General features: G+C 50.9%; 2 protein-coding genes across 2 annotated transcripts in view; one reads left to right on the top strand and one right to left on the bottom strand.

Moving 5' to 3' along the window:
* TMEM185A (transmembrane protein 185A) overlaps positions 1 to 4152 on the top strand; it is a 39669-nt gene extending 35517 nt beyond the window's left edge. The window contains exons 5-7 of the mRNA XM_056130210.1: positions 784 to 960; positions 1442 to 1565; positions 2656 to 4152. Coding sequence (XP_055986185.1) covers positions 784 to 960; positions 1442 to 1565; positions 2656 to 2900 — 546 coding nt within the window. The 3' untranslated portion in view covers positions 2901 to 4152. The remainder of the gene's footprint in view (positions 1 to 783; positions 961 to 1441; positions 1566 to 2655) is intronic.
* A 21914-nt stretch (positions 4153 to 26066) lies between these two features.
* On the bottom strand, positions 26067 to 27098 carry LOC130038379 (melanoma-associated antigen 4-like). Its single transcript, XM_056130259.1, has one exon. The coding sequence runs from the start codon at positions 27096 to 27098 to the stop codon at positions 26067 to 26069; it is 1032 nt and encodes a 343-aa protein (XP_055986234.1).
* Between the last annotated feature and the right edge of the window lie 714 nt (positions 27099 to 27812).

Here is a 27812-nt window from a genome sequence, read left to right as displayed (position 1 = left end):
TCCGAAGGCAGGACACAAGACTCTTAGACCTGCCATGCTCTCGAGGCCCTCTCCAAATGGGCAGTTTCTTTGGAAGCCCGGTAGAAAGGGGGCACGTGAAGCAGCAGGCCCGATCCTGGCCGTTTCCCCTGGAGAGATGTAAAGCACAAGACAGAAGCCCCAGGCATGAGAGCGGCCCACGCGCCTGCAGTGGCTGTGGGGAATGAGGCCGCTGGGCTCCATCTGGTGGGGCCGCGGGAGTAGGAACAGGCTGTCCAGGCAGGCCCCGTGCATGACTGGCACAGACACTGCTGATGGATGCCGGAAGTCTAAAGTGGAAAACCCCTCAAGAGCAGAGGAGTGGCTGAGGATGTGACACCACAGAAGAGGCTTGTTGGGGGGGAGAAGCTGCCCCCTGCCTGACCTGTGCTGCGCACCAGCACTGGACACTGGGAGAAAGCAGACTTCCTGTGGTAGGATGGCTTAAGACCCAGGGATGACAGACTTAGTCCTGGGGAGTGCACAAGGGAGAAAAAAACCGAGGGCTTGTGGGAGCCTGGCCAGTTGGAGGCCCCAGGACAGGTCATGTGATTTGTGGTGGCATGGTGTGGGGTACAGGTCTTTCTAGTAAGATGGCAAGACCGGGAAGCGGGGGTGGGGGGCTTGCCTATGGCAGACCAGGGGACTGCTACCTGTGAAAGGGCACATCGGGGAGGGAGGAGCGCACTGTGGTGGTATGACAGCACAAGCCAGGGGCGGCCTCGTGGATGCTCAGCACACTGCAGAGACATGTCTCCCCTCCAGGTGGTGTGTGTCCCCCTGTGGATTCTCATGTCCTTTCTGTGCCTGGTGGTCCTCTACTACATCGTGTGGTCCGTCCTCTTCCTGCGCTCCATGGATGTGATTGCAGAGCAGCGAAGGACACACATCACCATGGCCCTGAGCTGGATGACCATTGTTGTGCCTCTCCTCACCTTCGAGGTGAGCTGGGGGCAGCCGGTCTCTCAACCCGGAAACCCACCTTCCCCCACAGCCGCGCCTGGTGGTGCTCAAGGACCACTATTCTCCGCACAGCGGGTTTCCAGAGACTGTTCTCTTTTACTGTCATCCTTTGGGGGCGGGCGGGGTCTGGATTCTGCAGAGAGGGCACAGCTCCCTAGCCATGATATATCTATATATGCCCATGCATCCACTTCTAGAAGGAGAAAGCTAGAAGGTGGAGTTGCATGCTTTAATTTAGTGGAGAATTTTCAAATATGGGCCCTCGGCACTTAGGACCAGTGTAAGCAGGTGTTTCTCAAACAGATGGTGGCTTTGGAGCTGTTCGGGGAGGGCGAGACCTCACCCTGGCCCTTCGCCCGAGACCGGTGGGGCCCGAGAGCCTGCGGAGCTGAATTTCTCTTGAGGCCCGAGGGAGGAGTGTGCACTGCAGATGTGACGTCACTTTTCACTCTTTCCTCAGATTCTGCTGGTTCACAAACTGGATGGCCACAACGCTTTCTCGTGTATCCCGATCTTTGTCCCCCTTTGGCTGTCACTGATCACTCTGATGGCAACCACCTTTGGGCAGAAAGGAGGAAACCACTGTATGTACTCAGCGTTTCTGAAGTCACTGGCCTGGGTTTCTGAGGGATGTGAGTGGCAGGGGGGGGGTGCATGTGTGTGGCAGCCCTGCCTTCCAGAAGAATAAAGCCTGCGGCCCCAGTGCCATTTTCACTGGAGCTAGGCCTGAGGTAGGTCTGGAATCGCCCAAGGAAGGGCATGTTTACGTGCTCTGCCCTCCCTTCCCTGCCCTGTACCACAGCTGCCCTTGAAGGTCTGAGTCGCACAGTGGGAGCCTCTGAGCACCCCTTCTCCCTGCCAAGGCACTGGAGGGTTAGATGGGTGTGTGCATAACCCACAGAACCTTGGGCTCTTCTTCTGGCTCTCCCCAGAGTCTACCCCAATGTTCACAAGTTGCTTGGTGGCATCTTGCTTACTTGCGGATTTTGTTCACTGCATGCTTTGATACTATCAGGAAGTTTTCTCTACAGAGGATTCCTCTCTGTTGGGGCTGAATGCCTCTCAGGCAGGCTGTGCCTGCTGTGTGGCCCCAGGAAGTCCTGCAAGGGTATAAGATACCACACAGGCAGAGCAGCTCAGAGGTGACCCATGAGCTCGGGCCAACAAGAGCCTGCTGTCTTTGCACATTTCAGAAGAGCACTGAAATTCTTCCGTGGGTACCTAGGTGCCTCCAGGGTGGGGGGCAGTGACAAGGTTCCTCATAGTACAAGACTAGGAACTTGAATCTCAGTAGAGGTGCTCTGGGCTTACACTCTTGGGGCGGGGGGCATTGCTTCCAAGACTCTGGAGACACAGATCCAGATCGTCCTGCTTGGAGAACTGGGGAGCTCCACTATTGCCTTCAGTGGGGTTAATAGGCCCAGCCACCTCTTTGTGTGGTTCAGCAGAAGGTCCCAAACTTATTTTGCTGTGGTTCCCTTTTCAGAAAAAAAATCACTCAGAGGCCCCCTGGAAATATCCCTTTTCCAAGCAAGCAACCAAAAAGTGTTCAGAGGCTGCTATCCCCATTCCACACCCCAGTTATTGCAGTGCCCCTCAGAGGGAAAGATGCAGTCCATTGGCGAGGAAGGGAAGTTGGACTGGAGAATCTCAACACGGGATTTTCTCTTTCAGGGTGGTTTGGTATTCGCAAGGACTTCTGCCAGTTTCTGCTTGAAATCTTCCCATTTTTGAGAGAGTACGGAAACATTTCCTATGACCTCCATCATGAAGATAATGAGGAAACAGAAGAGACCCCAGTTCCAGAACCTCCTAAAATCGCCCCCCTGTTTCGAAAGAAGACCAGGGTGGTCATCACACAGAGCCCTGGAAAGTATGTCCTCCCGCCCCCAAAATTAAATATCGAAATGCCGGATTAGACAATCACATGCTGGGTCTCACGTGGGTGGACTGGACGCTTATTCTCCTCTCCCTGCCTCTGCCTCTGTGTTCACCCCAGAACTGGCACTGGAGCTGGGGCTCCAGGGACCTCCATCTCATGCCTTGTTTGCAAATGCCAGCCAGTGACTTACTGCGGGGGACACAAGGGGCCATATCAGTGGATGTGAACTGATGGTGGAAGTATGGGAGGGAAGGAGGAGGCATTCTCTGCACAGTGGGCCTCGGGAGGTGGCAGGAATGTGTGCCCATTAGGATGGATAAGCCAGACGGAGCACTTCTAGGTGGCTGCTTCTAAATGCTAAAATGCTCATAACAAGTGTTGGTCCTCAGTGCCTGCTACACCGGGCCACCCGCACGTGTATAGCACAGGGTTCCCCTGGCAGGGGTGCTGGGGAGGAGCTAGAAGGTGTGGCCCAGGTACACACCAGTCATCACTGCATGTCACTGAGGCAGCAGACGGCAGCAGGTGGTCCTGGTCCCATGGCTGAGACTCCTGGAGCAGCTCCGTGCCTGTATAGTATTTATGTGACTCAGCATTGTTACATATCGTGTGCACTCCCAGCTCTGTACAGTTGATCCTGGAAAGTATTTTTTTACAAGCTTGAACTGGACACGGACATGTGGTGTAACAGAGGTTGAAATCAGTGGCATGCCTTCCCCATCCATGGCAGAGTCAGTCTTTTGGGGGACCAGGCCTTTCCTCCCACAAATTTCTCCATCTACCTAGTATTTGCAGCTGCCGGAATGGCCATAGCAAGAAAGTGCCGGGGCTCCTCCAGCACTGGGAATATGGGTTCCCGGGAACCTCGGAAGCCCAGCAGCATCTGAAGAAGCTGCTGAGACCAGAAATAGGCAGCGGGATGGGCAGAGGTTAAGGGCTGACACTTTTTTTTCCCACTTCCTTCTCAAAATCGACTGTGCCCATGTGTTTCGGGCTGCAGGGACAGCCAGGAGTCGGGAATAACCCAAACCCTAGGACAGAACTTTCTGCCCAGATGTATAGGAGGTGAGGGCACTGGCTTCTTCCCCAGGTTACTGCTCCCCTGTTTCCAACGGGCGCTCAGCTGCCCTCCGCCACACGTGTGTCCTCCTGTTCTGTTGAGGGTGGAAGAGTGGGAACTTTCGGAAGGGTGTTGTGTCGCCTTTCCTGCTTGGTGTGTAACAGATGTAGCTCCATCACCCGTTTTGATCCCTTTAGCTGTTCAATAAACCGGTTCCTTGTTTTCCATATGTGTGTGTGACTCTGGCTTAAACCTGATAGGGCACAGGAACCATCCTTAACCAGTCAGTACAAAGGGAAACCTCCCGCTGCCACAGGCAGTCTGGGCACTGTTGGGTGGACACCCTCAACAAGAACTGCAAATATAGCCCAAACACACATCTCTGGGTGGGTGGGTGAGGGTCAGGGAGCTTGTACCCTGTTAGCCACAACTGTCATTCCCTGAAAACTCCTTACTCTCATGTTCTCCAGTGCCCAGATGATCTCACAATGAAATCCACGGCTTTAAATAAATATTCACCTCAGGGGCTGGAGAGATAGCACAGCGGGTAGGGCATTTGCCTTGCACGCAGCCGACCCGAGTTCAATTCCCAGCATCCCATATGGTCCCCTGAGCACCGCCAGGGGTAACTCCTGAGTGCAGAGCCAGGAGTAACCCCTGTGCATCGCCGGGTGTGACCCATAAAGCAAAATAAATAAATATTCACCTTTCTGCCTAGTTCACCCATACATCTCTACATGTTCATGGCCATTTAACTTGGATGTTTCAGCCCATGGTTAGCTGCAGTTGACGGGATAGGCAATATGTGACAGGTGGAATGAGGCCCTGTTGGTAGCCCCAGCTCCTCCCATGTTACACATTCCATCAACTACTTCCATGTCAGCCTTGCTGTAGACCAGAGCTGTCTTTCAAGTAGTCACTGTCGCTGTGGACTGTCAAGTAACTTGCTTTTTATTCACCAGGATTCATTGAAACACCAACACCAGGTAGGATTCGTATGCTCACAAGAAAGTCAGATCCCACAGCTTAAGGTGGGTTAAGTGCAGGGAGGTTAATTCGTGATATGGGAAGTCACCGCAATGGGAAATGGCGACCTAAGCACTCGGTGAGGGCAGTCAGCACTGTAGAGCCCCGAACCTCATCCATAGTGCCAGAATATTGGGTCTCAGGCAGGTAGCCCCGTAAGTTTGAAGAATTTTCTGCCTCAGGAAACTGTCTGAAAGTGCTCTGCATTTCGTGGCCAGAATTCTGTGATCCGAGGAGGTGCACCTCCCTGAGGAATCAATGTCTGAGGTCACCGGGTTGTGGGCTGCATCTCCGGCATCACCCCACAGAGATAGCGTGGCAGAGTTCACACTTCTTGTAGACCCGCAGGGGCATTTGCTAAAAGACAGGAAGCCATTGGAGTCACACTATTCCAGAGACTTTGCCAGACATGGGGTAGGTGGGTGTGTGGCTGCCTGGTCAGGGCATAGTGTTGTGTGACTGCAGTCAGAATCTGCTCCTCCTCAGGCTGCTGAGGGTGGTGGGACACACAGATCACCCTCTGTGTGACTGGTGGCACCTCATGTTGGCGTGTAGAGGTCTCTGGAGGCTCTCACCACCTGACCTCTGAGAAGAAGTAGGATGGTGTGGCTGTACTTTTGACCCTTGTCACCTCTTCCAGATTTATGGAGGGATTCCACTGGAACATTTGGCTGGTCAAGTAAACATTACTCCCTAGAAAACACAAGGCTTCACTCTGCTGGTCTCTGCAAAGGGTTTTAGAAAGAGCCACTGACGAGCCAATGCCAATACCCTCAATTTCGAGCCTCCAGAAACCACCTGAGAATGTTCTCAGCAATGGCAAAGAAGGTGAAGGAGAACTCGATCCACAAACCAAGAGGCAAGAAGGGCACAAAGTGCTATGGTTCTGCTTTAGATGGTAGCCAAGTGCCAGGGAGGAGAACCAGGACTGTGGGGTGGTTTTAGTAACATACCCAAACATCCTTCTGCACTGCTCTTAAGTCAGAGCAATGAAAGCTTTGCCAAGACTTTTTTTTTTTAAAGAGATTGATATATTTCTTTATTTATTGCAACAAATCTTTCTTTTTTTTTCTTTTTTTTCCCCTTTATTTTATTTTATTTTTTTTAAAGTTGTAGATTTACAATTTTTTGTGCTTTGGTTTCAATTATACAACGATCAGATACCCATCCCTCCACCAGTGCCCATTTTCCACCACCATGGATAATATCCCTCCCACCCCCATCCCCCCATCCCCCCTGTCTCTGTGGCAGGGCAATCCCCTGTGTTCTCTCTCTCCTTTTGGGTGTTGTGGTCTGCAAAAGAGGCATTGAGTTTGCCAAGACTTTTGTCTCGGTTGAAAACTAGAATCACAAAATTTTCTTTCTTCCAAGAGAAAAAACAAATAAAATGCTCCTGTGTTGAGTCACTAAAAATCTTGGAGACACAGAAAAACGCTGCCAGGGACTTTTCACCTGGAGATCTTACACATTTAGGTCAATGGACATCATTTATTTCTAGTCACTAGGTCCAATTTGGTTCTGGGCTTGCTCCAGGAACTCCAGAGTGACATTCCTGGGTTGAGATGAGGTCCTGCATTCTCTCTTGGTTTTGGTGACATGAGCTTGGCACAACTGTAGGCCCAGGCACGAAAAGCTATGGATCTCTATTGAGGCTGGTCCCACCCCCACACTCCGAGCAAGTCGGAATTTTCTCCTTGGATGACAGAGTTTACTTGGATTACTAAACAAACCAAGGCAGATCCAAGTATTACATCTTCATGAAAACTCCAAACACATGCTTGATTTGAAAGTAGATGGTCAAACTATGCTTCAGTTCCCCCAAATTATCCCAGATAATTCTCCCATATTATGTCCCAAATGCTACTCCATCATTTCCCTGAGACTTAGCAATTTCCCAGCTTATGGACCCATCCATCCTGAGAGAATCATGTGACAGCTGTGGGTCACACGAGAACATATTTCCCCCTCCAGGTCAAGGGGGCAGCTTTCAGCATCTAAAGTGGCAGCACCGCAGCTAAGGCACTTGTCTCGCATCCTGGCAGCACCAAGACAAATCTCTGAGCACAGAATTAGGAGCAAATCCTGAGCACGATTGGGTGTGCCCCCAAAACCACACAAAAAAAAAAAACAAAAGAAAATGAGGGGGCTCAGAATGGAGAAATCCAGCTGAAGAGCAGCTGCTGTGATTGTCAGTTGACAGCGACAGTCCAAGCATGACCTATGAAATCTGTTCCGGGGCCCAGCGGCCTTGTTGGCCTGTCTCCCCAAGTTCTCAGAGCACCAGCAAAGGTGACCCAGGAATATAGAGCCAGGAATAGCCTCTGATCGCCGCCATGAGTGGGCACGAGAGGAGAGGAAGAGATTGAAGGTGCAGTCAGGCTCACAGAGGATGGCAGACTGGGAAGAGGAGCTGAAGGATTTCTAGGCTGCTTCTTGCCCTGTGTCTGTATCCGAAGCTACAGTTCTGAGCCAAGTTGCCATCCAGAAAGGGATGTTTCACTTGATGTCATTCTTAATTCTGAAGCCAAAGCACCGCAATTTACAAAGCTAATAATAATAGGGCTTTGGGGTTGGAGCAATAGCGCCCCGGGTAGGGCATTTGCCTTGCACGCGGACTGTCTGGGTTTGATTCCCAGTATCCCATATGGTCCCCTGAGCACCGCCAGGAGTAATTCCTGAGTGCATGAGCCAGAAGTAACCCCCGTGCATCACTGGGTGTGAAACAAAAAGAAGAAAGTAAATAATAGGGCTTCATGTGCATCCACCTTCCCAGCACCCATGGGCCCAGCAGTGTCCGATCCCGCAGAAAGGGGGGATTCATGTGCAAGACAGATGGAGCAAGACCCAACGGCACTAAAATAGTGCAGCAGGGACAAACAACGCTGTCCTGGTAACAACAGCCCATGAAGGACAATGTTGCTGCTTTTGCCACCCCTCCCCCCCCAGGCCTGGTCAGAAAAGGAAGGGTCAGAGTGGGCAGTGGCTCGCAGCCCAGAAGGAGGCCTGCCGCAGGAGGGGCATCCGAGTCCTGCACTTGGGGCTCTCACCCCACGGACCCCTGGGATTCACTCATCACCACCCGGAGATGGCAGGTGCTGTCGAGCCTGAGAGACACACAAAGCAAAGTCCTTTGCCTGGGACCTCGGCGGTGTTGAAGACCAGGGCCTGCCGTGGAGTCAGAAGTATTTACCCACGAACCCGGATTCCACCCGCAACCGGAAGCACGTGGGGCAAAGGCGGTGGAGAGGCAGCCGGGCGGAGAAAGCCAAGGAGAGGGGCAGGGTGCCCGCAGGAAGAGCGCGGGGAGCTGAGGAAGGGCTGGCGCCCAGGAGCAAGGCCTTGGCCCAAGTCCCCCGGCAGGACGGCGGCAACGGGCCGTGCTGGTGGTGGGGAGTCGGGTGGGCTCAGTGGACGTGGCCTGGCTCGGTGCCCACCCGCATGGGGCTTGTCCCCTCCCGGGGGCGGAGAGTGCCCGACGCGGGCATCGTGGTGGGGATGGGCACTGGAGGGCGGCTGGGGGACCCTGGAGGGCGCGTGTGGCTTTAAGTCCCCGTGGGTCCGGCGCCTTTAAGCTCGGAATGTCCAGGGCCGGGTTCGAACTGGACCTGCTTGCCCCATTGATGACGTCAGCCCGGGCCTGGCTTCCGACGCCATTTTGCCCGGTGCCCCCACGTCCGAGCGAGGCTTTGGCCAGTGGCCGCAGCGCACAGAGCCGAGGTCGCGTGTGTCCCCGGAGGAAGCCGCGGGGATGGGCAGCCCGGCTCCGGCCCAGGCCCCAGGCGGTTCCCCTCCGGGGTGGGCAGAGCAGGGGCCTTCAGGGCCCTTAGCGGGCGAGGAGCCGGCCTGGCAGGGCACGGCCTCCCCTCGGGGGGCCCCGGAGCTGCCGTCCAGCCCCGCCGGCCCCTGGCAGCATCCTGAAGGTGCGTCTTTGGCGCCGCCGGCAGCGGCAGCCACCCGGGGCTCCCCGGGGCAAGGGGGCTCGCTCGAGACCCCCAGGCCGCCGGCAGCGGCAGCCTGCCAGGGCTTCCCGGAGAAGGAGGGCTCGCTCGAGACCCCCAGGGTGCCCCCGAACCCCGAGCCCCGGCCCAAGCGGCGCCGGCGGCGGCGGCGGGGGCGCGAGGAGCGCCGAGACCAGCTCCTGTACTGCCACTTCCCCAAGAAGCTCTGGAGGATCGTGAGCTCTGGCAGGTTCCAGTCCATCCGCTGGAGCGAGGACGGCACGTGCATCTGCATCGACAAGCAGCTCTTCCAGCACGAGGTCCTGGACCAGCAGGGCCCCGGCCGCCTCTTCCACACGCGCAGCATGAAGAGCTTCGAGCGCCAGCTCAACCTGTACGGCTTCACCAAGGTGCGCGCCCAGACGCACCTGTACGCCTGCCTCATCACCCGCGAGGCCCTCAGGCACTACAACGTCTCCAGGGTGAGTGGCCGCGGGGTCCCGGCCCGTCCACGAGCACTGAGTCGGCCGGGTGGGGGGTTAGGGGAGGCGCGGGGAGGCGGGCTGGGCCGGCGGCGTGGGGGCTGCAGGACCGAGGCAGGTGGGGGTCGGGGTGGCCCCCGGGACAGCAGTGCCCTTGACTGCGGGGAGTGGGGGAGGGTCACCAGGTGTTGCTTCTGCGGAGTCGGCCTCCTGGGGTGCTTCCTGCTCTGGGGGGGGGCGGCTCTCCCTGGGCGCCTTCTGCTCTGGGGGTGGGACCTCCCCCGGACGCCTTCTGCTCTGGGGGTTTCGACCTTACCTTGGGTGCCTCCTGCTCTGGGTGGGGGGGCGGCTCGCCCTGGGCACGTCCTGCTCTGGGGGTTTCAACCTCACCCTGGGTGCGTCCTGCTCTGGGGGTTCGACCTAACCCCGGGTGCTTCCTGCTCTGGGGGGCGGCTTGCCCTGGGCGCCTTCTGCTCTGGGGGTGGGAGCTCCCCCCGGACGCCTTCTGCTCTGGGGGTTTCGACCTTACCTTGGGTGCCTCCTGCTCTGGGTGGGGGGGCGGCTCGCCCTGGGCACCTCCTGCTCTGGGGGTTTCAACCTCACCCTGGGTGCGTCCTGCTCTGGGGGTTCGACCTAACCCCGGGTGCTTCCTGCTCTGGGGGCGGCTTGCCCTGGGCGCTTCCTGCTCTGGGGGTTCGACCTAACCTTGGGTGCTTCCTGCTCTGGAGGGGGCTCCCCTTGGGCGCCTTCTGCTCTGGGGGTTTTGACCTCACCCTGGGCACCCTCACCCTGTTGCTTCCTGCTCTGGGGGGGTCAGGCTAGCCCTGGGGGCCTCCTGCTCTGATGGGTGGTCCTCATCCCGGGTCCCTCCTGCTCTGGGGGATTGTAGTCACCCCGGGTACCTCCTGCTTTGGGGGGTTGGGTTGGGCAGGGCGCCTTCTGCTCTGACGGTGGGGAGGCACTCACAGACCGCTGTTCCCCCCCCCGCCCCCCGCAGATTCATTTCTATGACAACCCCTCATTCAAGAGGGACAACCCGAGCCTCCTGAAGCACATGCGGAGGAGGGTGAGGAGAGGCCCCAGGCTGTGCTTGGACTCTGCCTGGAACTACCAGAGAAGTTCTCCAGCGGCTCCCCCTGCACTGGGGCCCCCAGTCTCCTGGCAGCAGCATCTGCCATCTGCCCAGCAGAGCCCCCTGGGGCCTCCCATCCGCCCCCAAGGCAGCCAAGCTGCCAGCCTGCAGGAGTCCGACTTGTGCCTGGCCGCTCCAGGTGCCGCCCAGCTGGGCATCGCACACGAGTCCAGCCTGCCCTTCGGCAGTGCTCCGGCCGAGGCCTTTGAGGCCTCCTCGCCCTGGGGCCAGTCCGTCACGCTGGTGATCCCCTATCCTGTGATAGTGAGGCGTGGCCAGGACCCCGTGTGGTCCGTCGGCCCCTTGATTTCCTGGCAGAGCCAGGCTAACGGGCCTGAGCCTGTCTTGACCATCCTGTTGCCGGTGCCCATTGTGCTGCCCCTCATGCAGCTGGACGTGCACCTGGAGCCTCCCCAGCCAGACAACAGTCCCCGCTAGCTGCCCGTGCCCGCGCCCAGCTCGCTGCCTACCGCTGCCCACTACAGCAGCACCTGTACCTTCTTCCTGCAGCGGCAGCCCCCTGCCCACTGGTGCCGGGGCAAGGCCCTCTCTGCCCTACTGGCCCAGAGGGGGCGGGTCCCAGGGCACAGCGCAAATAAAGGAGTTCTTTATTGCTGCTCATGACACAGCTTCCGTTTCTTTCTGCGCCCGCCTTTCCCGCGGCCCCTGTCTCCCCGGCAGCTTAGGCCTTCACCCCGCACCTTCCGCACCCAGTCCCCAGGTCCCTCCATTCCCGCACTTCCTCTTCCCTCCTGTCCCATCCTTCCGGACCCTCTCTCTTCCCCTGCCCTCCCCCTGCCTCCTCTCTGCTCCCCTCTCTGCCTCCCCTTCTCTTCACTCAAAGGGGTGAAGTCACGGTTTGCATGAAGGACGGCTGGACTCTGATGCTCAGCGCCACAGGACTGCTGACCCCCTTTCATTCTGGTGGTAGTAGCAGCACCACTGCCTCCTGTGGCCCTGCTGAACACAGTGACCCAGCGTCAACCACTTGGGGAAGAGTGCTCGCAGCCTCTGAGCACCAAGGGGAGAGTAGGAGAAGTGGGTGGTCTTGGAGGTCCCCAAGAACTATGGGCTACCCCTGATGACCTCAATCACATTGCCAAGAACCTTGGCAGCCACACACTTGTATACACGCACTTGTGTGCAGACAAATGTAAGTGCGCACACATACAACATGCACACATGCATGCACGCACACACACGTAACACACAGGCACATGCACACACACACTGGGGAGAGTGGTTGAAGAGGGTAGTCTTGGAGGCCCCCGAGAACTATTGGGGTGTCCTGGGGGCCTCAATCAGATTGCTAAGAACCTTGGCAGCCACACGCTTGTATACACTCACTTGTGTGCACACACATGTATGTGCACATACATATGACATGCACACACGCATGCATGCACACATGCATGCACCACACAGGCACGTGCACACACACTGGGGAGAGTGGTTGAAGTGGGTGGTGTTGGAGGCCCCGGAGAACTATTGGGGTGTCCCTGGGGGCCTCAGTCACATTAGCAAGAACCCTGACAGCTTCTGTCCAATGTGGGGCAAGGCCTTCGTGGCCCCAGCGCAGTGGACACCCCCAAGAACCACCGAGGGCAGGCCTGGTGGCCTCCAGTACAGCTTGGCTCCCTAGTGGCCCCTATCAGATCCTGTCGGGTATGGACAAGGTGAACCCCAACAGTGCTAGTCTCCTCCTGATGTGCCCAGAGTCCCAATAGAGAATGTCAACGTGACCCCTGATAATTCTTTGTGGTGGCCCCACCAATGGAGGGTGTACCCCTCTGCCCAAGAGTCTTGCCAGGTATTGCCATGGCATTCCCCAAGATCAGTTGGGAGTCGTCCTGGTGGCTGCTAGCACAGTTATTTAGGTGTAGTCGGGTGATGCCCTACAATGCATCTAGTAGCCCCTTGGGCCCCATTAGTACCCTGGAAGTCCTCCTCACACACACACACACACACACACACACACAGACACACAAACACCACTGGATTTGGACCACCTAGTTCAGTAGCCAAATACTGTGCATTCCCTGTGACCTCAATTGACAGTCTGCCCCCTTGGTGCATAGTCACTGGGAATGTGTCTGAGTCCCTGAGCACTGTTTGGGAGGCCCCCAAATGAGTGAATGGATGAATGAATTAAACGCAGACATCTGTAATACAAACCAGGATTGAGGGTAGATGGAAGATTCTAGGACTGGGACAAGAGCTCTGTAACAAATTACGTCTCACACTCTCCTATCCCTATGTCTCATCTATACCCAGTCGCCCCGTACTCACACTTCTAGCACAAAACATGTCGTTTTAGCCTACACTAAGTCATTCTGTGGCATCCACTAGGTGACCCCAAATCACACTCAGCTCTGAGACTCTCACCCAGATATTGCACACCAGCTTCCAGTGCTTAAAGGTTCACTCCCCTAACAATGTCCCATGTCTGATGCCAAACCCAAGTAGCACGTCCTCCTAAAAAGCTACCCAATTTCTGCCAACATGGCTGTAAGCCAGAGGTTTCCACAACCCCCACACTCCAGGACTGACAGAATATTTGCTACAGTGGCTCCGGGAACAGAGGGCAAAATGCCATTTAGAGTCACCTGATGTCTCTAACATCAAATTGCATCCACGTGTCCTTCCACCCCCAGGTCAGAAACTTCACAATATGGAAGCTTGGGGCCCGTAGAAATGCCCGTGACCGTATTACTTCTGCACCTAATCATGAGAAGAGAGGTCAGGATTGGTTGTTGCTGTCATTGGGGTCAAGTGACGAGAGGGGACCGCTCTGCAAGACTTGGCATTCCCAAGTCACTGCTGACTTGGAGACATGGCACCAAGAGCAGAGGTTCCCAGCAGTTATGGCAAAGTCACATCAAGGAGCAGCTTGTCACGATGTCTAATGGGCCTCGATATTCTCTCCCTTTCCAGTGTCCCTGATAGGTGAGCCGGCTGCAAGCCAGATCACAACTCAATCTGACATTGGTCCACAAGCCTCGGGACACATGCCTTTCACCCCACACACCTTTCTGCACCTCCTTGCAGAATCACCTCTAAACTCTCAGTGCCAGCTCAAAGGATGCGGCTCAACTGTAGAGAACTTACCTTGCATGAGCATGAGTGAGGCTCTGGGTTCGATTCCCAACACTGGACAATGAATCGATTAATTAGGAAACCAAGAAAATCTCAGGAAACTGACTTCTCTCCTTCATTACAGGCCATGGTGAATCATCCTGGGTCTCTGTTTCTGTCCCCATGTCTGAATGTACTGAACGTGAGGACATGACATCAGCAGGGACACAGCACAGCAGGGGGACGCATAGGCAGTGCACTTTGGAAGGACGGTGGTTTTCACCTATTATTCTTTAAATTCTCTTTGGTTTGCGGGCCAGAGTGAAGGTGATGGGGGGCTACTCATTGAACTGTATTCAGGGGTCCTTCTGGGAAAGGTGCCGAGGTTCATGAGGTACCAGGATCGCACCTAGGCCTCCTGCATGCTGAATCAGCATGTCCTAGGAGAATCCAGGACCTCGATATTTCCTCTGTGTCTATGCACAGGGACAGCGGCAGGTCAGAGCGCCCTCCATATACCACCGCCAGGGGCAAGAGAAAAGTGTACAAGTGCCAAGCCGACTCCACTCTGAAACCAGTTGTAAAAAGGGAGTGGACTGTGTAAGTCGACAGGTGACCTGATGCCAAAGGTCACTGCCCAGTTGAGCCCTTTGGTCAACGGTTAGTGTCACCAGGCTACCCAGGGTAACTTAGGTAACATCAAGGGAACATTTGCCATTAGAGACTTGTTCTCTGTCCAGACGGGAGGAGGGGAGATCACAGCTACCCTCTGGGAAGCAACAGTGGTCACTGGCCAGCTTGCCACATTCCACAAGTGGACAGGAGAGCAAGCAAGAGGAGGATGACAGACTTTGAGAGAATTCTTAGACTGAATAGTATGTCCACATGGGGCAGGCATCTCTCAGTCAGCTCGGATACTCAAGCAGGAGGATGCCGGATGAAGGAAACCTCGGGCACAGCTGAGACAGCTCAGAATTCTTTGGCCACCTTTGCTGCTTGGTTCTGTTGTCAGTACTTTGGAAAGAGTCTGGCTTTTTGGATCTCGGGCAGACGTGATTGGGAAGGGAGGAGAGAATGAAGGCACAGAAGACGGCCTGAGGCAGAGATAGTGAGAACCTAGAGAGTGCAGATGAAATGACAGCACTCTGGTCCTGTCCTAGCTCTGTGATCTCAGGAATCATACCAGATTATGACACTCAAGCTCTTCATCTGTGAAGAAGCTTTCCTGTCTGTGGGAATCTTGGTGTTGCCCTGGTCACACTGGCTCTTTGCTCTTTGTGGGACCGCAGGCGATGCACCAATAAAAATGGGTAGCAGTGGAATTAACCTGGGGGCAGAGCCCCAAGAGCCACATCCAAGGTATTCTACGGGCTGTGTCCTCCAGGTAACTGCCAGCAGCTCTCAGGGATTATGCAGTGCTAGGGATCTAACCTCAAATTGGGCTCCTGCCTGCAGAGACTCAGCTCAGTTCAGAGCTCTCTGCCTGGAAACGATTAGAGAACATTAGTGGCCAGTAGATACTCTACTATGGATAGGTCCCCAAACCCAGCACTCTGTTGGCATTGCTTTGGTCTCAAGGGCTTTGCAGTTATACAGAAATTAGACAGGAAAGTCAGGACAACTTGATCTGCATTTCTCTTCCTAAGGGATTGCTTCTCAATGTGTGTCAGAGGGTGTTCACCAATCCCAGAAGGTCCCCAAGGCAGAGACTATCTCTCCACCTTGACAGATTCTCTCTGCAGAGAACCACAATAAATCTTTTCATCCCCAGGAAAAATAAGCCACTGCTTACAATGGGTCAAGGGACACATTAGGATACCTAGTTCATTGTCATTTCTCCGGGGTCTTTCTGGTTTTGCTGGGATGGGCAAAAGAGCCTGCCCAGTCACTTGTGGCTTTCAGGTTAAGGAGTAAGGGCCTGTGTTCTTTGTAGTCCTTGCTTTGTAGGACTACGTGGGCTTGCAAACACCCACAGTTTCCGCCTTGCTGCAGGAGATTTTACTCAAGGGACTACATAATCCACAGGTATGCTCAGAACACTTGCTTATCCTCACGCCTTCAGAAGCACCTGCTCATGGCTGGCCCTGGTCAACACCCAGCTAAAAGACCACCACTAAACACTGAAAGTCCTGCATGTTTCAGGGCTAATCTAAGCTAACCTGATTCAGGCCAGCACACACCTCTCTCCTGAAGCCCAACTGCCACGCCCTCTTTCACTTGTTGGGTGGGTCCTTAAAAACTTCTCACCTCTTTGCAGGAACAAGGTCCCACACTATCACTCTTATTCTGTGTGTGGGTGCAGCCCACTCATTCTCGTGTTCCACTAGTAACTCATGGCCCTCAGAAGAGCAGAGGCTCAGTAACTATCTGGGACATGAATAAGCCAGTACGCATCAGTTCATACACACAGTTAACTTTTTTAGAGAAGCTAAGAGCAACAGAGCAAAAAATTGCTCTCTTCTGCTTTTTGGCATTGACTGGATTTAACATTTCACTTCTGTCACATTTCCATGGCAATTCCCACAACAGTGCTAAGTTATCTTTAAAAAGTCACATCCTGACAGGGAAGCATTCCCAGTCTCTAACTAAACAACAGATCTCTCCCTCCTGAACTTGGCAAATGTGCATACTTGAGAGTCATTCAGAAGCCCAGATAAAACTCACCATTATCTTCTAGTAAGCAGAACAGTATCTGAAATGATCCCAAAGAAAACCAAGATTGATGTGCAAGTCATCACAACAAAAATAAAAACCCAAGATGTTCTCCATAAGGTACCCCAGCTGCCCTGCCCTCCCCTGCTTGGAACCCTGACTGCTCTCTGTAATTCTGTTTGGGCTTCTTGCTCCTCTTTATTGCAATGCGGCTCCTCAGTAAAGACCAGGTACCTGTGATCACTGTTGCAAAACTTGAGAAAACACTCTAAATCTTTCACCTCCTGGTTTCTGTTGGAGCCCCGGGGCACCAGAGTAACTGATAGCAGGCAGGGGAACTGTCAGGCACACTCTCATAATCCAAAGACTGCTCCCCATGCACAGACACTGCTGAGGTGCTCCCTGCACTCCCCAGAGAGAAAGTGCTCCCACCCGTAGACAACGCTACCCAATGCAATGCTCAGTTGTCTTCCTCAGATGTACTGTCATCCGCGATAAGCATGAACCCCAAGATCATCACCTGCTTGAAAGTCATCATCCATCATTATATGAAAAGTCATGACAAATGTGTTGAACAAGGTAAAACAGTGGCTTGAGGGTTTATGTCCTTCACAAGAATACAAAAAGACAGCTGGGAGCACTCACACACCTGGATAAAGAGGAGAAGGTAGTGCTCCTCTTCATCTAATGATATGATCCCAATTCGGAAAGATAACAGAAATGAAAGAACCCCAAATTTTCTTTTTTAATTTATTTATTTTTATTTTTTAATTTTTATTAGTGAAACCCCATGAGGTACAGTTGTGACTTACAAATTTTTGTCCTTGGGTTTCAGTTATACAATGATCAAGTACCCATCCGTCCACTAGTGCCCATTTTCCACCCCACTAATCCCAGTATCCCTCCCACCCCCCATCCACCCCACCCCACACTGCCTCTGCGGCAGGGAATTCCCTTTGGTTCTCTCTCTCCTTTTGGGTGCTGTGGTTTGCCAAAGAGGCATTGAGTGGCTATCATGTTCGGTCTATAGTCTACTTTTAGCATGCTTCTCCCATCCTGGGAGGATACTCCCAACACCCTTTATTTGGTGCTCCCTTCTCTATCTGAGCTCCCTTTTCCCCTAGCATGTGTGGCTGGCCTCCAAGCCTGGAGCAAAATTCCTGGTACTAATCTCAGCCACTCTTGAGAACCCCAAATTTTCAAAGACACATGAAAGTCTGGCTTATAAAATGTAGTCACCCTACCAAGTGGGAGAAGATATGCACATGCAATATATCAAATAAAGGACTACTGTTCAGGATATATTCGGCACCCACCACACTCAGTGACAAAGAAGCCAGTAATGTCATATAATCTGTAGAGAGGAGATGAACAGACACTTTCACAAATAGTACATAGAGATGGACAACAGGCACATGAAAAGTGCTCCTCACCTATTACCAGGGAAAGCAAAATGACAAGTAAGCATTCATTCCCTGATACCAGATTCAATGACATATATCAAGAATATGAAGAGCAATGAGTGTTAGTGGACACGTGTTGAAATAAAAAACCCTCCTGCATCACAGGTCATTTTTCTTGTGATAACATACTGTGGTTCATTATCTATGGAAAATAGTGGAAATTTTCTGCAAAAACTAAGCTCCCGTAAGACCTTATGAGTCCAATTCTTGGCGTTCTTCCTGAAACACACCACGTAAATTCCCAAAGATGTGTGCACAACTAAGTCATCGCAGAGCTGGGTAATACAGACCATTGAAGGGCACAGCCCAAATATCCTAGGCGTTGCTACATATACCTATATATGAATATTCACAGTGCATAAGTGCACAAGCATGTTCATTGTAGCAATAATTGCATCAGCCTTGTACTGGAAATCACCCAAATGTTCAGTGACAGAGTCGTGGTATGTACACACTAAAGAATAGTAAAATGAAATAAGAAAAGTTGAATTCATGCAGATAACTGCAAGCAAGAAAAAACACTGGAGGTTATCACAGTGAATGAATAATGTCAGAAGGAGAAAAATAAAATACTGGACGTTCTTATTATCTGTGGTATATAGAGGTAAAAGGGAATGGAAGGTATCAAATGGCAACAACCCTTGGCAAGGATTACAGAAATTAGAATACGAAAGAACAATTGGGAAACAGTGAGGAGGCAGGCTGGGAATGCCATAAGGAACTTGTTCAAGAACACATGGCTTTTAGGTGGTTTAGAGGGGAGGTAACTGTGTACATGAAAACCACGAGAGAACATTATTATAAGCACGTGACCCAAACTCTAATAAGTTAATTAAAAACAGTTGTTTACTAAGAAACTTGGGTGAATCTAGCTACTGATCCTCAGTTCATTTTAATGAGTCTATGACACTGCAGGTGGTTTGGAACACTTAATGCCTGAAGTAGCAACTAAGAAAGTCATAGTGGGCACAGAAATAACTTAATTGAGGGCCCAGAGTGATAAGACAACAACAAGTAGGACACTTGCCTTGAAGGCAAGAGTCTGCTTGGATCCTGGCATCACATAAGGTCTCCAGAGCACTGACAGGACTGATTCCTGAGCACAGAGCCAGTAGTAAGCCCTGAGCATCTCCAGGTGTCAACCCCCCAAAACAAACAAATGAATAAAGTTGTGACCACCCCCCACAAACAAACATGGGCCCCCTCTTGGCATATCTGAGGCTCTGCTTCCTGATAACTACTTCCCAGTCTCTGACCATGGTGCCCTGAGTTTATACCACCTCAGGTCTTCCAGAAATGATGGAGGATGGGTCTCTGTGAGATTCAGGTGCACTGGGGACCATGCCCTTCAGACTTCAGCAGATACCCCAAGTTCAGAGGTGGAGAGTGTGAACCCCGCACCGGCACTTGGACTCCCTAGATGTTGTCATGGGGCAGAGCTCGGCCTTGTGAGTCCCTTCTGGTCTCCCTCGAGGTCCACACCCTGATGCCTGGAGTAGCTAGGCCCTTCCGCCACACTCCTGAAGCCTCTCCCCAAACTGCGCTCCTGCTCTCTGCAGGCAGTTCCCTCCAGGTGGAAATGAGGTGAAGCCACATCTGGTTGGCGCCTTTTAGAACCCCAGGGTTCCAGGGGAACAGAGGCAGGTTACAGGGACTCATTGTCCTGCCTTATGCTTCACCTTGACTCGGGCAGGGCTGCTCCTGACCCCATCCCCTCAGCCTGCACCCCTGCAACCCAGGCTCTGAATCCATGAGTTCAGAGGAGGTGGGAAAAGCGAATGTGAAAACCCAGAGGCACACCTGGGGTCCTTGGGGAAGAAGGGGCTGAAGTTGCTGCTGCAGAAAAGAAGACCAGACAACGAACTATCCTGCTTCCAGGGGGTCTCCTTAGCAGGGAACACAGACTTTGGGCACATTGTGTTCGAAGATCTGAACAATGAGCAGTGTGACATCGCTCAGCCTGACCTCCTCTAGTCCCATCCATGTTCCAGAAAATGTCACGAGTTTCTTCTTTGGTAGGGCTGCATAATAAACACCATACTTCTTCAGGTGTGACGTTGCAATCATGAATGTTAATAATGATGTATATCAAAGTATCTCAACAAAAATGGTATAATTTTTAAGTTTTCCTATATTTTGCTTAATTGTGTTGGATCAGCATTAGAATCACAGATCTAAAAGCTGCCAGGCTTAAATCGTAGAACTGCCAGAATCACATTCTGTGCACATGGCACCCGAGGGTTTGAACTCGTGGCCTTGCGCCTGCGGGTAGCAAGGCAGGCTCTTGGTGCCACTGCTGCTATCTGCACCCTCCCTGCACTCTTCATGGGGACTTCAACGCAAAGTGTTAATAATAATGCAACTTGTATTTTCCTTTGTTGGCCCCAGCGTGAGGCGAATTACAGTGGAAGAACTGGATATTGCTGAATTGCATTTTTGCTTTCTTGACTGCAGTCTCTTAGTCCATTTCACTCATTACTCTGCTAATTATTCTAAAGATTTATTGGTATATTTGTTGCTGGAATTAAAATGAGGTTTCCGGACCACTTCTTGATCCAGTTACGTATGCCAAAGCTTTTAATTGGCGAACTTGGATCATTTCATTTGGCAGTTTTTAAGACTTATGTTACCCAGCATAATTTACAACCTTCTAAATTACAAAGTTTCAGGAGCGCAAATCCTAACTCCACAGCTGTCACAAGAGTGTCCGCTTCCCCCACCAATTTCTCATGGTCTCTGCTCTCCCATCCCGCACCCCCACCTTCTTGGTTAACTCTGTTCTGTGGGCCGCCTCGCACAGCCTGATGCCATTGGCCATTTGGTAGTGTCTTACTGTGTTTCTTTATGCTGCATATGAAAGTAATACTCACAAACTCAGTCAGAAGGACGTAGAGTTGTGTGTCCACCTGAGTCTCTTCTCTCCGATTTCCCATGCTTCTTTGTGATTCTCTTTGAATTGATGTGGCAACGTGTTATGATTTTTCCCTGGGTAATTGTAATGATGTTCTTGTGACCTGTGACCATTAAATGGAATATTTTACATTTATTATGCTTTGGGCAGATTTTTGCTCTTTTCCCTGTCCATATTCGTGTACTTAAGAGGACTGATTGCCTCTCAGTCCAAAGTTTTTATTATTATTTCATTCTACAGGCATCTCTTAATTTTTCTGGCAGTCACTTTAATGGTTATGATTCTCTTTAACTTTTATTTCTTAAGGGTTTTATCTCTTCTATTCCGAATTGTAACATGGGAGGAGAAAGTGTCTCACTTGAAAATCCTTTTCATCAGCATTAATCTCGTCCTTCCCTCTGGCCTGCAAAGCTTTCACGAAAATCCCTAGAGCATAGTGTTAGGGACTCAGTACATAGGATTTGTTTCTTCGTTTTCGTTAATTAAAGAACTATGATTTACAAACCTATGATAGTTGAGTCAGATGATGTTCCTAAATTTCCTCTAGGCATGCAATATTCCAACCCTAATCCCACCACCAGAGCCAACTTCCCTCCAGCAGTGTTCGCATGCTCCCTCCTCATCTACCCCCCCCAACCCTGCCTGCCACCTTGACACGCACATTCCAAGTGCAGTGGTTATACTTTAGAACTCAAGTAAGTGATCAGTGTGGTTGAGTCTGTGCTTTGAATGTCTAGCTATAAGAATCTCCCACACCACTGGAATACCTGAGGTCATAAATTCCGTTGTATAGAATGTTTAAAATGTTAGAGTCTTTAAAATAAAGACTATTTTAAAATAATCTTTAAAATAAAGAGTCTCTTTACCTTTGCTTTTTACCGCTGTAATCGTACTGTGGATTGACCTGTGACTAAATTGAAGTCGTGTGGACATTTTTGGAGCTTCCTGGATACGATGGTTTTTGCCTCCCACAACTTTGGTCAAAACACATTCATTATTATAGAAATAACATTTCTACGAATTTCTCTTTCTTTTCCTTCTGGGGCTGGAGCGATAGCACAGCGGTAGGGCGTTTGCCTTGTGAGCAGCCAGCCCGGCCGAGCCGGGTTCGATTCCTCCGCCCCTCTTGAAGAGCCTGGCTAGCTACCGAGAGTATCTCGCCTGCACGACAAAGCTTGGCAAGCTATCCGTGACGTATTCAATATGCCAAACACAGTAACAACAAATCTCAAAATGGAGCTGTTACTGGACCTGCTCGAGCAAATCGATGAACAACGACAGGACAGTGACAGTGACATTCCTTCTGGAACCTCCATAAAGCTGTTTCTCCTCTTAATTGTAACGCATAAGACTTGTAAGTGGATTCTGTAAATTTTAGTGATTTTATATTTTTGATGTGCTCTTTGTGTGTTCTTGGCTTCCCTGGGTCTTTAAATGCTCGCCATTTTGCTGACTCTACTCGTTTGGATGATAGCCTCTGTGTGTGATTCCTGACTTAATAGTTTGTTTCATGGTGGGGACTCAGTTTGGAATTTCCATGAGGAAACATTAAGTTTGGGAAAATGTGTTGAAAAAATTCCAATAGGTTTTTATGGATTGAAAGCATTTATGGAAATGGAGTGAAGTTCTCCTTCAATATTAGCTGCAACTGGTCTCCAGAACTAATTTCCTGGCAATCTATGTGTAAGGAATTAATTGACCCACTATTTCAGAGGGTTTTTTTTGTTTTTATTTGGGGAACATTTACATGACAATTCTCAGGGTTTACTCCTGCTTCTGCTTGGTGAAAAGAGATTAGTCTTGATGGGTCACAGGGAACAATATGCGATGTCAGGATATAACATAGATTGGTCAGGGTAGAATATGAATATAACTTAGATGCCAGCATGCAACATAGGTGCCAGGTTACAACATGGATAGTTGCTGTTCTATCTCTGCATTCCTCCCACAAACAAACACACACAGACAAGCACACACACATACACATTCTAGTTTAATGAAGAATAATAGATTTTCATTTCTAGCCACCTAGCCTTTTAATTTTGAATGATAAGGTTTACTTATCACAGCAAATATAATTGTGTGTTTTAATTAGTGTCATGCACCAGGGACTTGAAGACACATTCTGCAGACCTGACGTCACCCCTTGGAAACGATCGTTCTTGATTTTTCCTAGCATTTTCTCAGTCAACACTCTGATCTGAGGCTTTGGTTTGTTTGATTTCGGGGCCACCCTGCCAATGGTCAGAGGTTACTCCTGGCACTTAGGAATCACTTCTGGTGATCTCAGGGAATCCTAGGGGATGCCAGGGATCGAACCCTGGTCGCCCACATTCAAGGCTAGTGCCTTACTCACTGTACTATGTCCCCAATCCCAGATCTGAGACACAGCATGATGCCTAGATACCAGCAGGGCTAAGCTGGGAAGAGGTAAGTTGGGTATTTTGTTATTACAATAATTTTTGTGTGACTATATTTTTGGGGGGAATTCAGCGATAACACAGCGGGTAGGGCGTTCGCCTTACACGCGGCCAACATGGCCGACCCGAGTTCGATTCCTCCGCCCCTCTCGGAGAGCCCGGCAAGCTACCGAGAGTATTCGATATGCCAGACACAGTAACAACAAAGTCTCCAATGGAGACGTTACTGGGCCCGCTCGAGCAAATCGACGATCAACGGGAGGGCCTTTACCTTTACCTAATCCTTGAAAGCAAAGCAGGTTGATTACTTTCATAGAGTTTGATTTATTGTTTTAATTTCTTTTCTTTTCTTGAAAGCAATGCTCAGGGTTACCCCTGGCTTCAGGAATTACTCCTGGCGGTGACTGGAGGACCATATGGGTGCCAAGGTTTGAACCCGGGTAGGCTGGGTGAAAGGCAAATGCCCTACCCGCTGTACTATCGCTCCTGCCCTCATAGAGTATGACTGAAACCAGCAAATCAAGTACTGAGTTTTGATTGGAAGCATCTCTTCTGGAAGAGTCCCTCTGGTGGCCACTTTCTAGAATGCATGAGCAGAAATTCCAATATACTAGTATACTAGTTTGCGGGGGGGGGGGGGGGGGGGGGGGGGGGGGGCGATGAGAAACCCTAGTCTGTGTTACACCTTAACACCTTTGTGTAAGCAAGAATGGTTTCATAAGTCAGCCCATGGTGGATCCCAAATGAATGGCCTGACATAAAGGGGGCATCTGTGTCTAGGTGGGAAACAGGCAAAGCACATAACCAGGATTCCCCTCAAGAATGCTAAACAAGAGTGGCCAGCAGGCAGAGTGCTTTGAGGAAATTCTTGGGCTCTATAGAAATGCCGACACAGAGCAGTCAGCCACCATGAAGCTATGGCTTGGGGAACCAACCACAGGCATGAGCACAATTGGTTCTATATTCTTGTCACCTTGTGCTTCCTTATGTTTTACTACTTTGGAAAGAGTCTCACTGTTTGACTCAGAGAACATGTTTGAGTGGGGAGGAGAGAGAAGAATGAAGGCACAGAAGATGTTCTGGCAGGACCGGTGAGAACGTGGATAGTGCAGATTAGCTCTCAGCGGTCTGTTTCCATCCTCATGCTCTAGTCTCAGGACTCCCGCTAGCCCATGAGCCTCAGGTTCTTTATCTGTGAAGCAGCTTTGATGCTTATGGAACTGTAGGCGACGCACTGACAAAGGTGGCAGAGTTCAAGGGTGAAACTGTGTTGGGTGACACATATGGTTTCTCTAAGGGGCTACTCCAAGCCCATGGGGACTTGGCGGTGCCAGAGTTCAGACATGGGAATCTAGTCTGTCAAGCTAATAATTAATAGCTAATAAATTCAGGAAGTCACACTCAATTTCTCTCTCGTGAATCCCCACTGCCCATGCACTCTTTCACTTGTTGCATGGCGCTCAGAGACCTCTCCACTTCCTTCTCTGAGGAGGACTGACAGATGGCCAAGAGAAAAATGAAAAAAATAAGTTCATCAGCAATTACGATTAGGGAAATACTAATCAAGATGATGATGAGATATCATCTCACACCTGTGAAAATGGTAAAGCTACAGGGAACAAACTGTGCTAGCAGGGATGTGCAAAAGAGACACCCACTGCTGGTGGGAATGCGGTCTGGCTCAACCGCTATGGATAACGCTATTGAAATTTCTCATTAAGAACCGAGCTAACGTATGACCCAGAAACCCCACTTCTGAGTATCCGCAGCCCACAAAAACATCCATTCAAAGGAATATATGCACATGATTATTCGGTGCAGTATCTAGTACAATAGCTAACATGTGAAATCAACCTACGTGTCTTAGAATATCATGATGTGGTATATATACACAACGGGGAATACTGCACAGATGTAAGGAATAATGACATCATAAAATTCACTGCAAAATGGATGGATCTGCAATACACCATGCTAAATGAAGTAATTCAGAAGGACAAACACAGTATAATCTCACCTACCTACAGTATAGAATAGCTGAACAAAGAAATTCCTTGTATAGAAAGGGGTGGCTTAGATCACGCATGACCCAGAATATACCAAGGAGAAGGACAAAGGATTAAAACTGAGGGGCATAAAATAAACCGATGGGAAGGTATGGGGGGATAGGGGTCAAGGGCCTTGGATGCTTCATAGATGCAGACAAGTGGTATATCTATATACACAAAACACAAAAGCAACATTACTGGAAACATGGGACTCAAACTGCAACTACCAAACCTAAATATGTACCTACCAACGCGGCAGGCTGGGGGTGGGAGGGAACATGAGGAAAGTGGTGGAAGGACATTGAAGGGGGTGCTGTGTTCCGTGCCAGAACTCGTGAGTCTAAAACTGCAGCATGAATAACCTTGTAAAGCATGGTGTTTCACTGAAATTTAAATTAGGACATAATGAAAAATTTCTCATCTCTTATCTTAAATGGACAGGGTTCCAGATTAGTTTTGAGTGTGGGTGCATCCCACTCACTCTTGTGTCCCCGATAATGACCCATAGCTCTCAAAAGAGCAGAGAAACAGTGAGCATCTAGAAAATGAGGCACAATTATAAACACTGTTCAAATCCAGGTAACACACACACATTTTACTTTTTAGAAAACTTCAGAGCAACAGAGCACAATTGCTTTCTTCTGCTTTTATCCATTGACTGGGTTTGACTTGTAGCTTCTGTCGCATTTCCATGGCACCTTATGCTGCAATGCATAGTTATGTGTTACAGGGAATTTCTCCCAGGTTTAAAGAAAAGAGATAACAGAATTCCCATCCCGTTGCCAAGTGCATATACTTGAGAGATCAAAGTCACTCACAAACAAATTCAACATTTTCTTCTAGAAAACAGAAAATAACATTTACAATGACATTAAAGAAAACCAAACACATTTGATAAATCACCACAGAGAACTCTATCGCAAGCTGCTTTCCCTGGGTGTCCTGTTTGCCCTAGTCTCCACCCCTTGGAACTCTGACTGCTCTCCACAAATTCTGTTACACCTGATCAGGACTATACCTCCTCTTCTTACTAGAGGGCTCTTGAATTACAAACTGGAGGGACTTTTGTTCGTTAATATAGATTTTGAGCAAAAAATCCAGGACATCCATCTTGGTGGTTTCAGCATGGGCCCTGGGGCCCCAGAGAAACTGGTAGCGGGCAGGGATACTTCCGGGCACCTGCTGATACTTAAGATACTGCTCCTGCACCCACACATTGGTGAGGAGTTTACTGGGCTCCCCATAGATAAAGTGCTTCCTCCCTGGATGAACCCCCATGAAACCTAATTGCCCCCAGATAGCCTCTTCAGAGGCACAATCATCCTCGAGAACGATGAGCCCCAGGACCGTCACCAGCAGACCTGTATTGGACATGCTTTGCTGAGGGCCCACCATCCCATCATAAGTGAGGCCCAAGGTGGTGACTAAGGCATAGCTGTGGGTCTGGGGGTCTTCCTTCACATCAATGCCAAAGACTAGCTTCAAGCACTCAGACGCATGGCTTAGGATGACAGAGAAGTTCTCCTCTTCATTGTTGAGGATGGTTCTCAGCATCGCTTCCTTGGTGGTCAGCTGCGTAGTGCGGTACTTGAAGAGCAAGAACCCCACCAGATCAGATATCTTGTCATCCAATGCCTCCTGGAGGCAGGCCCCAGCCTGTGCTGGCTCATTGCTACTATGGAGCCTTTTCTCTTGCCTGCTGCTGGCAATGCCCTTTAAGGGATGGCTCTCTGGAGTGGCAGCCATGGTCCCCTGGAAATGACTGGCCCTGAGTGAACTCTGGTGGGGACCTTTGGGAACACTACACACTCCAGCAGCCGCTGCATCCCCTGTGGTGTCCTCAAGGAGGACAGAGGCAGTGGTGGATGAGGGAAAGTTCTTCTTCTTCCCCTCCACCTGGGACTCTTGACCATTCTTCAGATGCTGGTCCTCTTGTAAGTCCTGATTTTCATCCTTAAGCGTGAAAGCCATAAACTTATCACAGAGAGACATCATGGCACGTGCCATACAGCTGTCAGGTTTGTCCATAGCTGGTGGTTGAGGGGCTTCAGTCCTGAAAGAGAGAGGCAGTGTGAGAGGCCATGCTGTGATGTGCAACTTTGCAGTTCTCACAAAGATCTCTTATCTCAAGGAGAAAGAAAAGCCTCAGGGGATCACACTCACATGTGGGCTTCAGAAGAGAAAAGCTCAGCAACAGACAAAACTAACTGCAAATACAGTGGATACAAAAACACAGAGCTGGCGCCAGAGAGAGTACAGTGAGTAGGCAGTTTGCCTTGCACATGGTTGTCCTGGGTTCGATTCTCGGCAGGCCATATGGTCCTTTGAACACTAGCAGGAGTAATTCCTGAGTGCAGAGCCAGGAATATCCCCTGAGAGCCACCGGGTGTCGCCCCAAAACAAAACAGGGGAAAAACCCAAAGCAAACAAACACACAGCTGTGGTTCCCAGAGGGGGCGTTGAGCAGGAATCAAGAGGGAGCAGAGTGGGGCGGAGTGGACACTGTTCTCTGGTGCAGGATATCGAGGCTCTGGTGTTGGGCTTGGTTGGCACCACAAACAGTTTGAGGTATGAATCTTACATCAGAAGGTGACAGGAGAGAGATGCCTCAAGACCCTGTACCAGGCTGAGTCACATCCAGGACCTCGGAGTGCCACCACCCAGTGAAACAGAGTGCCACAAGCCAAAAACCTCCATAACCAATCGCCACCATGCTCACGGCCAGACTCCACAGGCTCAGAA

This window comes from Sorex fumeus, unplaced genomic scaffold (assembly GCF_029834395.1).
Source record: "Sorex fumeus unplaced genomic scaffold, SorFum_2.1 ptg000075l, whole genome shotgun sequence".
Lineage (NCBI taxonomy): Eukaryota > Metazoa > Chordata > Mammalia > Eulipotyphla > Soricidae > Sorex > Sorex fumeus.
The sequence above is the reverse complement of the archived record's forward strand: the minus strand, read 5'-3'. Positions and strand labels throughout refer to the sequence as shown.

Excerpts from the sequence above, each read along its gene's own strand:
- LOC130038379 (XM_056130259.1), bottom strand. The coding sequence starts at position 27,098 with ATGGACAAACCTGACAGCTGTATGGCACGTGCCATGATGTCTCTCTGT.